Source organism: Penicillium canescens (genome assembly GCF_028828765.1).
Source record: "Penicillium canescens strain IBT 15451 chromosome Unknown utg000003l_segment0_segment0, whole genome shotgun sequence".
Taxonomy (NCBI): Eukaryota; Fungi; Ascomycota; class Eurotiomycetes; order Eurotiales; family Aspergillaceae; genus Penicillium; species Penicillium canescens.
In genome coordinates this window covers 1,957,258-1,970,361 of record NW_026703965.1, presented here as the reverse complement: position 1 = coordinate 1,970,361, position 13,104 = coordinate 1,957,258, and the positions used below count along the sequence as shown (strand labels likewise).

At 47.8% G+C, this 13,104-nt stretch overlaps 5 protein-coding genes across 5 annotated transcripts; 2 read left to right on the top strand and 3 right to left on the bottom strand.

The window, feature by feature from the left end:
- Positions 1 to 148: 148 nt before the first annotated feature.
- N7446_004185 (translation initiation factor eIF2 subunit beta) lies at positions 149 to 1,385 on the top strand (the record flags this gene model as incomplete). The annotated part of the gene is made up of 4 exons (XM_058512934.1): positions 149 to 160; positions 370 to 475; positions 583 to 1,164; positions 1,219 to 1,385. 4 exons carry the CDS (start codon positions 149 to 151, stop codon positions 1,383 to 1,385), a joined length of 867 nt encoding a protein of 288 aa, XP_058374263.1.
- A 1,192-nt stretch (positions 1,386 to 2,577) lies between these two features.
- On the bottom strand, positions 2,578 to 3,923 carry N7446_004184 (AIM24 family protein; the record flags this gene model as incomplete). The annotated part of the gene is made up of 5 exons (XM_058512933.1): positions 2,578 to 2,796; positions 2,857 to 3,206; positions 3,297 to 3,758; positions 3,806 to 3,823; positions 3,884 to 3,923. 5 exons carry the CDS (start codon positions 3,921 to 3,923, stop codon positions 2,578 to 2,580), a joined length of 1,089 nt encoding a protein of 362 aa, XP_058374262.1.
- Positions 3,924 to 4,789: 866 nt separating this feature from the next.
- On the bottom strand, positions 4,790 to 8,333 carry N7446_004183 (ankyrin repeat domain-containing protein; the record flags this gene model as incomplete). Its single annotated transcript, XM_058512932.1, has 3 exons — positions 4,790 to 7,602; positions 7,661 to 8,177; positions 8,238 to 8,333. 3 exons carry the CDS (start codon positions 8,331 to 8,333, stop codon positions 4,790 to 4,792), a joined length of 3,426 nt encoding a protein of 1,141 aa, XP_058374261.1.
- Positions 8,334 to 9,269: 936 nt separating this feature from the next.
- On the bottom strand, positions 9,270 to 10,181 carry N7446_004182 (SH3 domain-containing protein; the record flags this gene model as incomplete). The annotated part of the gene is made up of 3 exons (XM_058512931.1): positions 9,270 to 9,553; positions 9,607 to 10,060; positions 10,119 to 10,181. The coding sequence occupies 3 exons, from the start codon at positions 10,179 to 10,181 to the stop codon at positions 9,270 to 9,272; spliced, it is 801 nt and encodes a 266-aa protein (XP_058374260.1).
- Positions 10,182 to 11,613: 1,432 nt separating this feature from the next.
- Positions 11,614 to 12,543, top strand: N7446_004181 (uncharacterized protein; the record flags this gene model as incomplete). The annotated part of the gene is made up of 1 exon (XM_058512930.1): positions 11,614 to 12,543. One exon carries the CDS (start codon positions 11,614 to 11,616, stop codon positions 12,541 to 12,543), a length of 930 nt encoding a protein of 309 aa, XP_058374259.1.
- Between the last annotated feature and the right edge of the window lie 561 nt (positions 12,544 to 13,104).

Here is a 13,104-nt window from a genome sequence, read left to right as displayed (position 1 = left end):
ACTCATAGTCACGTGTCTGATAACGCATCGCCTCAGTATCAATTTCAGCGAGTTTGCCTCTATAGAACCTCAAGCTATTCGAATATCCAATCCTCAAGTTCCTCTACAGTGTGTGGTGGAGTGAATTGAATCTTTGAGGCCCAAAAGTATGGCGGACGCCGTAAGTCACACTTTCTTTTGTCTTTTTGCCGACCCTCCCACATTTTCTTTGAGTCTGCACAATATCGACCCCTCCGTCACCGTTCAGAGAACCCACCCCTTTGCGCCTAGAGATCCAGTCTGGTATTTTTTGCTTGAAAAATCCAGAGCAGACTCTTCCTCATTTCTCTACATTTTTCACAGAACTAACACCGCTTCTTGCTCCGCCAGGAAATCGAAACTAAGCAACGCAAGTCGGTCGCATTCAGCGAAGGATCGGTCATCATGGATACCAACGGTCAAGTCACGGACGCTCCTCCGGCCGAGAAGCCAGCCGGTACGCAGCAACTCCCCGATCTGGATTCCAGTTGCCTTGGTTCACACCCCACTAACATACAACACAATGCAGACAAGGAAGTCGACGAGGTGACCGACATGTTCAAGGGTCTCTCAAAAAGAAGAAGACGAAGAAGTCCAAGACCGCCGATGGTGAGGACGGAGAGGCCCCCGCGGCCGAGGGCGAGTTCGACCCGTCCACCATGAAGAAAAAGAAGAAGAGCTCCTCCAAGTCCAAGTCCAAGGTCGACCCCGATGACTTCGAGGCCAAGCTCGCCGAGGCCGGTATCACAGAGGATGCTGGTGAGGAACAGCCCGAGGAAATCCCCGAGGGTGACCGTGAGGCCGGCACTGGCATCTGGCAACATGACGCAACACAAGCCATCCCCTACTCGCTCCTCATTTCGCGCTTCTTCTCCCTCATCGAGAGCCACCACCCCGACCTCCTGTCCAGCGGCTCCAAGTCCTACAAGATTCCTCCTCCCCAGTGTCTGCGTGAAGGAAACCGTCGTACCGTCTTCGCCAACATCGCCGAGATTTGCAAGCGTATGAAGCGTTCCGAAGACCACGTCACGCAGTTCCTGTTCGCCGAATTGGGTACAAGCGGTAGTGTCGACGGTAGCCGTCGTCTCGTCATTAAGGGTCGATTCCAACAGAAGGGTATCGAGTCTGTTCTCCGTCGTTACATTGGTATGTTTCCCGGCTCCAAGTCACATCTACGATCCCGTGCTAACATCTACATAGTTGAATACGTTACCTGCAAGACCTGCCGCAGCCCCGACACCGAGCTCAGCAAGGGTGAGAACCGTCTGTACTTCGTCACTTGCAACTCCTGTGGATCTCGCCGTTCCGTCGCCGCTATCAAGGCCGGTTTCCGTTCCCAGATTGGCCGCAGAAAGCGTGTGGGTTAAACGACTCATGGAGCTTTCGGGCATTTCGCGGAGGAAGGATTTGTTATTATCTATTCTTTATGCGTGTCACTTACTAGTACCTTAACGGAAGAGAACAGAGCTCCGGCACTGGATCTTTGCCGCTGGGGTTTGAGATGAGGAAACGATTTCAAGGATAGAAAAGGTTTAAAATGAATGGACTGATATCACTACATATTTTCTCCACTGACTGTTTGGCATCGCATATGATTTTCGATACTTTGCGGATAAAAGTTCTAACTAAATGAGCTGCCGTCAATTGCAATGATAATGTCAAAATTCGATGATGAGAAAGATCTTGGATTGCGCCTCCTTAATCATCCCAATAGCAAGGTCGTACCCGTTCGCAGCAATCGCGCTGTTCATGCCCTTGTAGGCTATTTGGAACATGTGTTGTCCAGGCTAGCATCGTTGGTATACTCACCAAATCAGTTCCTGGGGTAGGAAGTAAGTACTATAACTTTGTGCAAAGCCAGATTCGAGTTGGCACATATGTAGAGCCGCCGGGTTTGTTCTATACAGTAGATGGCGCATGCTCCGGCGGCGCAGGTATCCCAGGAGTGAAGATGAAGAGTATCTCCGAGCTTGATGTAGATGGTGAGAAATGATGTGAGGGTTTCCTGGTTGAGTACACATCTTCATGCTAGTAATACCACGATTAAATATATAATTGCAGCGACTCTTCAGGCTTATATAAGTCAGAGAAGACAGCCGGGAAATTATGGAGATGGGAAAGAGTGTATGGTAGTGGGGTTAACACTGCCTATTTATGATTGATAGAACAAAGAGAGAGAAAGACTATATGATTTGCTACGGAACATAGTCGGAATGTTCTACTTGTAATAGGCACAAATAAGATCTAATCTGCAAGGTAGCTATGCATTCCAGTCGGTGGTATACGGCGAGCGGAGTTTCATTAAACCACGACGCAGCTGGGGCATTAGCATTATTACTTATACCAGGAGCGTTGGAAGATAGAGACACCACAACAGAAGGAAAAGTTTTCATGGAATGAAATAGTATATATAGCAATCGCATCTGCCTCCTACTTGAACAAATTGGTATAACATGGAGACCTGCTCGCGATGGTACAATGGTAGTTGCGCTTGATGCATTGATAACAACAAAGTCATAATGCCAGATTCCAATCTGAAAGGCACGCCATACGCCACGATCAGCCACTGGCGGTACTGATCTTCATCTGGGTAGCAAAGGCGTTCAAGTTTCTTGTTTGGAGATAAACAGTTCCAGGTCCTTCAAACTTGCAGGCAAGACCCTCACCAGAACCATAACCGGAGATGATACCACCAGAAGCGACACGCTCGATCTTATAATTACAGTTCCATGCAACAAGGTGACCATTGTCGATGTAGTATTTCTCTCCTTCCACAAGCTGAACACCGAGACACATTAGCAAGAGGACCCAGTTTGTCGGGAAATAGTCTATACATACATCCTTTTTGATGATGGCCCCGAAACTCTGCAGCCAAAGAAGACCGGTTCCCTCAATCTTGTAGATGAAAAGCCCTTCACCGGAGAAGATAGCCTTTGAGAGACTTTGGGCTTTATACTCATGATCAACACCACTGGTACAAGCGACAAAAGCATCTCTACCAATCTTCCACTTTGTCGTGCCGTCCAACCGAAGGACAATGAGGTCACCAAGTACAGAGGGAGCAAGGAGAAGCTCGCCCGGTCCAGTGTACTTCGACATGGACATCTCACCACCTGCAATTAGCTTTTTCCACCCAATTGAGATAGATCCCCTCAGTGTCATGGTAGTGGACATGGCAATCATCACACCTGTACAGCGTCAGAAGGTGTCAATACATGTAGGCTAACGAGCTCAACACGTCTGTGTCGCATCCACTTCACTATCGGGCTTGTTCTTACCTGGTCTTGCAGTAAGAGGACAACCCATGGCGAGCTGTAATGTCAAAAGAGAGTTGGAATCCCGGTGGCTGATTCTGTAACTGCCTCCGTTGAAGGTTCCAACGTCGTCCTCGTAGGTTGCTTTAGCTCCCATGAACTCCCCAGGCGGAGGTGCGCCTCCCGGGACCTTTTCCGTCATCCCCCTTGGGTGGGATTGAGATGATATCGAAAGTCGGCCCAACCCATTTTGATTAGGGAAGTCACTATGTGGTGGGCTGAATGCGGGTGGGGTACCTGAGGGAGGGGGAGGATATGTTTGCGAAATTCCCGTTTGGACCAGTGGCGGACTTGTGCTAGGTGGACTAATAGAAGATGGCGGGAGTGGATATCCTCCATTTGAAGGAGTTCCTTGTTTTGGCGGTGGCGGATAGCTGAAGTTTGGGGGTGCGTAACCGGGGTGTTGTTGTTGAGACTGTTGGAATGCTGAGATCATGAGTACTTGGGGCCATTAGCTAGAGACGGAAACTTACTTGTCACATGTGCCGGGGCTATAGATTCAAAGAAGTTAGTGCTGGGAATTGAATTGCAAATTGTATAGATCGACCTACCCGACATTGGGGGAGGAGCAAATTGGTTTGGTTGCGACATAGTGACTGAGGTGAAGGCCGACTATTCCAAGTAGAAGAACGCCTGGGTCTGCTAACACGAATACTTTCCCCGGTAAGAATAGCTTCAATTCCAGTTGCAGCTGAAAACACTCACGGTATTGGCCACAGATGCTGCGGGGTAGGGCAAGCCAACCAACAATTGGTGTCTCAAACTAGGCAATGCAAATTGTCTTGTCGAATCAGTAGACAATGTGTGAGCGCTTGCCTAGAGGTGGATTTGGAGTAGACAAGAAGAAATTTGCAAAACGAGGGGGTTATGGACCATCCTCCTTTTTAAAGAAATCATGCTCCTCCGCACCAAGAGCTCCTTGGCTATTATTGGAGCTAAACGGGCTTGGACTGATTAGCCAAGTAGTCAGCTGAGTGAAAGGCCTCTCACATTGGCTGTCGATCAGCTGCTCCCGAATCACAATTGACTACTGCACGATTATCCCATCCGGGCGCTTAGGCGTTGGTTGCACTTGCGCGACTTGAGGGAGGGTCCACCAAAGTAAAACGCAGGTAGCGATCACCATTGGCCACATCTATCACTACTGAACTGCACAACCTTTATGGCCGTTTTCGCTAATGCCCCTTTCGAAAATGCCACTTTAACGCTAATTTTGCTCCAATCATGTCAGGAACGTTGGCATGAGTTAAGAATAGTAACACTGATGGAAATGATATTCTCTAAAATCCCTCGCGGTGTGAATTAACGTATAATATGCATGTAAACATATTGTACAGGGTACCTGCATGCAAAGCTACATATAGTATGAGAACATTTATGTCTACCAAATCCCGTGGAGGTCACGTACTGAACTGTTAACGTGAGGTAGACGAAAAACATAACTATACAATGAGGATCTAGCTTTGCATCGCTGCTTCTAAAAGAACGATAGCCTCCGTACAACCATGAATACGAGCTAAATCCAAAGCAGTGCGTCCGCCATAGTCTTGAAGCTTTGTATCAGCCCCTGCCCCTAATAACAGGCGAACAATCTCGATCGACGGCTCAGTTGATGCTAACATCACAGGGGTTTGGCCTTGATCATTCTGGGTATTCAACTTTGCTCCATGTTGTATAAGTAAGTCGACCATCTGGACATGCTGGTTGAGGACTGCGGAGTAAAGCGGCGACATGTACCCCAGACCGATCGTATTGATGTCGGCGCCACGCCCAAGAAGAAGGCTAACTGTCTCGAGTCTTTGCTCAACAGTCGCCCACCATAGTGCTGAGTACTTTCCCTTCCTCGAGCAGTCAATCTCTGCTCCATGGTCCAGGAGAAGGCTGATGGTGTCATTATGCCCTTGTTCAGCAGCGACCTCTAAAGGTCCCATCTTGTCTGTTTTGGACTTCCCATTGATAGAAGCTCCATTTGCCAACATCGTTTGAATACCTGTTAAGTCCTGATCAAGAACGAGTTTTATCATGACCGAGTGGTGCTCGAAGTTCTCTGCTTCGATGTCGGCACCACGTCGACGGAGAACTTGAATCGCCCATTCAGAATGGTTCTTTGCGGCGAACAAATATGCAGCGTGAGCCAGAGATGGGAGATCCTTGCTCATTTCTGTCCATTTAACCAAGAACCAGTACAGAAGAGCATGATTTTGGTTAGAGAGAGCCCATTTAAACGCCAGCTCATCGTCGTATCCAGGAACATCCCGATCAATCTCAATCTCCATGGTGGGATAAGTTAACCATTGTTGCAAAGTGCGAATGCCTTTTTCTGTATCGCTATCCTGTATGCCAGCTCCACAAGAAGGAGATAAGTGCTCAGACGCACCCAAAGCCTCGAAATATGGCTGCATCCAGTTTGAGGCTGATAAATTTCTGCACGCATGCCATGCAATCCACCCAAGCTGTTTGGAAAATGACTTCCACCACTCCTTGTGGTTTGAGGAGTTTATCCAGCCAACGGGACGCTTAGCTCCTTTAGACTGGAAGAAACGAGCCCTCAAGTCAGATTGTAAAAGCTCACACATATGTTTGGAGCCTTCATGGCGGCCATTGTCGTCTCCTTCGAGTATAGCCTGGCAACAAAGGTATCCAAGCTCGTAAACAGACCGCTCAAACTCATGCGAATTTGATCTTTGGCAAAGCCAGGTCACTAAGTTCAAAGCATCTTTCCACTTTCCACTGGCGATGTATTCTATTGTACGCTTTCGAACATTGATCGAATCCCCGGAAAGTTCTGGTAGAAGACCGCGACTATTCAAAGTTGGAACAATGCAGAGCAATGCTTCTTCGCGTGTGCCCAAATCGCAGGTCTCAATACACTGTACTAACTCGTTGATTCGACTGTTTTGAGCCAGGAACGAGGAGTTAGGTCCAGGGACGATATCAACATCCCCACCAAGCTCTTTGAAATGACCAAAGACTTGTCCCATAAATTGGATATAGATGTCTTGTGCGGCCATCATCTCCAGATTGCTGTCTACTCTAACTGCGAGAGCATCCATATCATAGCTATGCTTATTGGACGCAAACCCGAACAGTTGAGATGAAAAGTCCATCATCCCGGAGTTAACCATCGTAGCCTCCGTCTGACGAAATATCCACTTCTGGAAGTAAAGATCTGTTTCTTCTTTCTGTGCATCATCCTTTCCAAGTCCGACCAGACGGTGAAGTTTGAAGTCAGGGGTGTTGTCATTTGCCTTTTGTATTGACCAAACCCACAGCCCCAGAATGGCTTCAAGTTCATTTACATCAATCTTCCATCGCAGTGTATCGCTGCCTCGAAGTAGAATCATGCAATATGACTCGATCACAGAGTCAGAACTCTGCGATGATGTTCTGCATTCTGCGAAAAGGTTGAAAATGAACGTCTTCCCTAGATCGATTTCCCAACTCGTAGTCATCAAATCCATTGTCATTTCGATTGCCCTTGCGAGATTCTGAGCGACCTGGCGGATAGGCATATCATCCCAAGCAACAGTCAGTTCCTGGTTCGAGCTAGACGTGAGCTCGGCCAGTCTAGCTCTTGTATGAATCAAATGTTTTGCTAGGCACAAACTTGGATGGGAGATGTATCCGGGAGATGATAGGGTTGTCGGTCTGTCTGGAGGCAAGCGCAAATGGAACGAGTCAACATTTTCAAGATGAAATGCAAAACAATCCAGCTCCTGTTGTGTGGACGATAAGAGTTTCTGTTCGTCTCGGAATTCGTTCTCTTCTGGTGCCATTCTCTCCGTCCGGAGAATCGTTCGTACAATGGCCATCAAGAACGTCGATCCTAGCTGGGCTAAGATCACGGAGGCGTGGAGACCTCTCAGTCCAACGAACTGGAATATAAACCCTAGAAGCGTCGATGCTAGAGTTGAGTATATTTGGAGATATTTCCTGCGGAACCTGTAGTCCCTGACAGACTTGATATAAGAAAGGTTCTCGGTCGCAGAGGGCCCTCCGTATTCTTTGGTCGTGAGAAACGCCTGGAAGACTTGATCGTCTGCATTCTGTTTTCCAGGCTGTAGCCAGTATATTTTGCTTGTCTTTTGGGGTTGCAAGTAGTATTCCTTTGATGATCGCTTCATAATAAAGGCGCAGAAGAACATCCCAATGAATAAAAGTGTTGACCCGATAACATAGAATGGGAATGCATATGATGCTACCGGTTTATCATCCTTCTGGAAGGTTTCCGGCCACATGAATACCGTGAGTGCAGCAAACATAATGGACCCTATAGTATATTAGGTTAATCCATTTCCAAAATTAGGTTCAAACAATAGATCACCAACCTAACTGCAATGCAGTCCCAAGAACAGCAGCGCAATAAAACCAAAACTGGTCTCTCCTCTTGATGCCCTTATTCAACGACAGATTCGGTATATCTAGCTCAGGAAGCAGATTAGGTGAAAGGTTGCCTCCGCAAGTCCAAGTCTTCTCCACGAGAGCTTCCTTCAAATTGCCAACCTTCGTCGTTTTCTCTCCAAGCTTAGGGTCACCGTCTTCCCAAACGACTATCTCCACGATCTTAGGCCGGCCAAAGACTCGTGTGATTCCGCCATCGTTGAAGAGCTCCGAGGTCGACTCCGAGACGCAGGGGAGGAGTTCACATTCTGCTTCAGCGGGACCTTCCTGTGCTCGTCCCACAAACGCTCGAAGAGATGAGCTACCGCAGATCCTGATCACTGATACCACGGCAGTCAAGACCCCCAGCGGCGAAAGGGCGAAGATGACATTGTCCAATGTACTAATCGACTCGGAAAGGAATTGTTTCGTAAGTCGTTCACCAAATAGAGTAATCAACGGTGCCTTGCTCAAACGTTAGCATATATACCCAATCCAAATCCCTGTCTCGACACTTCAACATACCAAATCCGTAGCAAGATTATTCGTAAAATCATCCCAATCATCAGCCGCAACAAAAGGCACAAACAAAAATAAAAGAAACAGCATAGAAAGCATCATAACCCAACAATTCGTGATAAACACACACACAAAACTCTCGAACAACCGTGCCGACCCAAGCCCTCTTTAAGACATCCAAAATCCATTTCCCACTCGCCGATCCTCCCTTGGGGGCCTAGTATAGCCCCAGAGCCACAAGCGTATGCAAACGCCCCCATGGCAAGAATGCAGCTAATAATATTCAGAGTATGGCTCTACACTGTGACTCTGAAACCGCTAAGGTACATAGTGCATATGTGTAAGCGCTGCGCTGGGCGACTGTACCCAGCTTGTCGGTGTTGTCGCTGCACTAAATGCGGCCCGCATTGCGCTATAGCACGGACTGCGGGTCTGGAGCGGTTCTTTTGGCTCTGGCGCGTATCATATATGGTCATTATGGAAGGGTGCTTTGCTGGCGTGCGAATATTATTGGGTTTGGCCTGCTATTGGACATTTTGAGCTGGTTTGTGTTGTGGGGACTTTGATTTAGGTCGCTGGGCTGACACTAAGTTGACGGGGTCCTTGTCGATAGGATAAATTGCTTGGGTACATGCGAGGTGCTTGTGGTCGATCTGCGGAAATCGCGGCTATAAATTTCTATATCGTCTGCCTGCTAAATGAGATACCTATTGAAATACCTAGCGATACCGGCAACGATCAGATAATGGACACTGCTACTGCTTATGCAAAGGTGAATTTCCCAAAATGACGCCCAAGGTCTATGTTTGATTTGAGACAAGACTGAACTATGCAGCTCCCTGCCAGGGCAATGTCATGAAGGGCTAATTACCATGTGGACTCCGTGGAAATCCGGAAATCCTGAGCGATCAGCTTGCCAACAAGCTCTGTCTAATGAGCCCAGTGAGACCATCTGAAGCAAAAAGCCAAGCCACTAACGCCATATCAATGAGAGTAAAACATGAAGCAGACTACCCGGCAAATATGCGGGTCTGAAACTTAGAAAATGCTGTTCACGATGTTGGAACCGACAGTAGCACCAGCACCGAAGATGGCGGCATTGCCAAGTTTCTTTCCGAATTTCTTGCCGCCTTGCTCAAACTTGTTCTGTTTGGGATCCTCAGGGTTCGCTGGCTGACCACTCTGGCTAACCTCAAGGGGCATGTTTCCATAGTTGGTCGGAGGAGGGGGCGAAGAGAGGTTACCCTTCTCGTTGACTATGTTCACATAGCTTCGGGGGAAGATACCCTCCTGGCCAGTACGCTCATTGCGACCACGCCACCCTATAGAGCAATTAGTTTCCATTCCAAGATCGAATATAGGGGTCATATCATACAGTCGTCGTTCATGTGCTCAATAATCTGGATACGGTCTTGCGGCTGCAGGGCCAGGTCACCGGGATCGGTAGGTGTGTATGCGTACATGGCCGATGCGAGCCCGAGGATCGGCGGGACTTGGGGATAGGCTGGCGGGGCTTGAGGAGGTGGGCTTGCATATTGGTTCTGAGGCGGCGGGCTGGCGTATTGGTTGTGCATTGCGGCTTTTTCGTGGACGGACGCATTTGCCATTTGTTGGGTAGGGGGCGAGTAGGATGGTGTGTATGGGGCTGGAGGAGGCTGTGCCTGAACTGGCTGGATGGGAACTGGCTGCGCCAGCTGCCGGGGAGGCGATGGTGATGCCTGCACTGCCCGGTTGGGAGCATGTGTCTCCGAATCGGCGGGAAGTTGTGAAAGAATGGAGGAGAGCTGTTGGGGAGTGATCACAGAGGCATCGGCAAGGAATTCCAGTTCCTAGTTATGTAGGTTAGTACCTGGGACATTTTTCAGGAACCAAACATTGGATGCATACTGTCCGGACCATGCGGAGCGACCGGGTGGTCATGGCAGACGCGAACTCGCTAGAGGCCGCCATGACGGATGGCAAGCGGTAGAGTATTGGGATGTATGGGAAAGAAAGATGAGTTATTTGCAAGAAGATGGCGAGATAACGATATGTGTAGGTAAGTGAAGGAGAATAAGGAGAGAAAGCCGGCAGTTTGGAGGTGCGGAGTCCAATGTCTCATTCGTCCTCTTAAGGCCAAGATTCCAATGCTGCTACAATTTGATAACAAGCAATCAACCCCTATCATTTGTAGATGCGATCCTGGGTTCTAATTTCATCTGAATATACTTTCCTATTTTAGTTCTTTTTTTTTGAATTTTTATACAGGCCCACGCATATCTCTACATCTTAAGAAACAACATCACCCTTGCCGTGGAGCAGCTCACTGTCCTTAGATATAATCCTAGGCAAAACCAGCCAGGCTAGTTCTGTTGCCCCTTTTTATGTCTAAAATTGTCAGATTCATTCACGTTTATTTTACTGTTGCCTGAAAGGGCCCATTTATATAGTCTTGTTGCCCACCAGTCGTGCTCGACTCTCCAGTCGTGGCCAATGCTCTAGTCGTTCTCGACACTCCCTGCCCTATTTCATTGGAAGTCATATTTTCATATTTTCTTACTACGGTACAACTATGACTTCTTCCTTATTATTGGTCACAAAAATCTACCTAGTCTTGATCTTTTCCATATACTATTGAATGGAAAACTCGGCTCCCATCTGAATCCGAATGTTCCCTGATGATCCTCTTGGTTCTCACACTTTGAAGACCCATATAGTCCCGCCCAGGATCACCTTCCATGTCGGTAACATAGAGATGCTCTTTCAAACCCTAATTACAGAATCTTTTTATCTAGATTGGGTTACTCCCGCATTTAAAACTATGTTCGGTTGCTGTACGGTATAATTGCAAACAGACAGGAGCTGTCATGATGTGTATTATTACTGATCTACTTTTAAAATTAACCACGCCCTGTCGTTGTCCAAAGCGGCTCAACCTGAGCAATAATTTACCCCAGGGACGGGACACCCGCTATCCGTGCCCTCCGATCGCTTAACTGGAAGCAGTGCAGATAAAACGCAGATCGTAGCTTTGACTTCCTTAACACGAGGTGACTTTACTTAATATGGAATGATCTTTTTCATTTAGGGGCTCAGAAACCACTACGAGTGTCCAAATATGCAGCTACGCGTCTTGGCGGTTCGTATATCTTCAGCTAGACAGATAACCCGTATTGACGAGAGGGGCGAATAAAAAAGAAACAAGCAGCGAGGGAAATGTTATATACAAGGTCCCACGACCTCTGTCTCCGGGAGATATTAACTGATCGGTCCCTCTTCTTATCGTTCCCTTGGCACACGTGTTAACCGTCTATTTTGTGCCAGTATATATCGAGCAGGTTTGCTCATATCCTCAATTTTTCATAACAACTTTTCCTCCATCGAACTCCATTCGACAGCCAAAATGCGTTTTACCGAATCTTCTCTTCTCTTTGCACTCTCCGCTGTGACGATCGTTTCCGGTGAGAAGACCTACCAGAAGTTGGCTTCGCAGGGCTCACCTTTTCCTGCGACGAGCAACGTCAAAACCTTGTACAAAGGCTTGACTTCCAACAACCAACTGATGGCCCGTCAGGGCTCTGCTGGCGGCTCTAACTATTGCTCCGGTGTTGGTGCCACCTGCGTCAGTTGTTTTGGACCTGGATACACTGAATGTTCTGATGGTTTTAATTGCTACAACCCCAGCGATCCAACCAGTACATGCTCTATCTCTTCTGGCTCTGGCTCTGGTTCTGGCTCTGGTTCTGGCTCTGGTTCTGGCTCTGGTTCTGGCTCTGGTTCTGGCTCTGGCTCTGGCTCTGATTCAAGTTCAGGTTCAGGTTCCAGCTTTGATTATTGCTCCAGTGGCACCTGCGTCAGTTGCTTTGGACCTGGATACATTGAATGTTCTGATGGTTTTACATGCTACAACCCCAGCGATCCAACCAGTAGCTGCTCTATCTCTTCTGGCTCTGGCTCTGGTTCTGGCTCTGGCTCTGGCTCTGGCTCTGGCTCTGGCTCCGAATCAACTGCTACCACCACAGACGGCCTCTCCAGCTCAATATCAAGAACTGCCACCACCACCACCGACGGCCCCTCCAGCTCAACATCAAGCTCGGGACTCAGGTCTGGATCTGGTAGTATTCTAGATCCTGCATCTGACACAAGCACCAGCGCAGCGCCATCTCATACGAGTAGCACATCATCCTCGGGCTCTTCGAGCAGCTCTATATCACCCGGAAGCTCCGGCTCATCAGGCAGTTCTGGCTCATCAAGCAGTTTTGGAGCACCCAGTGCCGGAGCTCTCGTTCTTTCCCTTGGACTGAGTTGCTTTTTTGCCTTGTTTGCTATGTAAATGCAATTTCCTTCATGAACTCTATATTTTTGCTATGTCAGAATGTTAGGAATTAGCATTTCAACTGTCTTCGCATATCATTTTTTTGACATAAGCTAGGGTACTGGTCGAAGCTCCTTTTTTCGTTCAGATTGGTACCATTTTATTGCCTCTCTATTACGTTGAAGGTGAAGCACCATAACATGATAGAATAACCACAATACGTGATAAAAATTCAATTATATTTATGAACTATTAGCACCTAAGCGAATATCCTTATTTGCCTTCTTGCCTGACTTAATTAATGGAATGAATGTATCTTGTTTCAAGTACATGGCATCCCACACCATTGGGCATTTTGGGATGCCGTGTGGACGAAATTAGGCGAGCAGCATGTTTTCAGGGATTCATTTTCGTTTCTGCCAACATCATCATCGATATAGTACAGGCAAAGGTTGATCGAACTCTGCGTCGCGCTTGGAAGCGTGCGAAGAGTCATCAAGAAGGAATTCCAGTTTGGAAAGATTGTGAAATGGACTTTGCACAATATGAAAGACGGCCATTGTTAACGGGGATGACGGC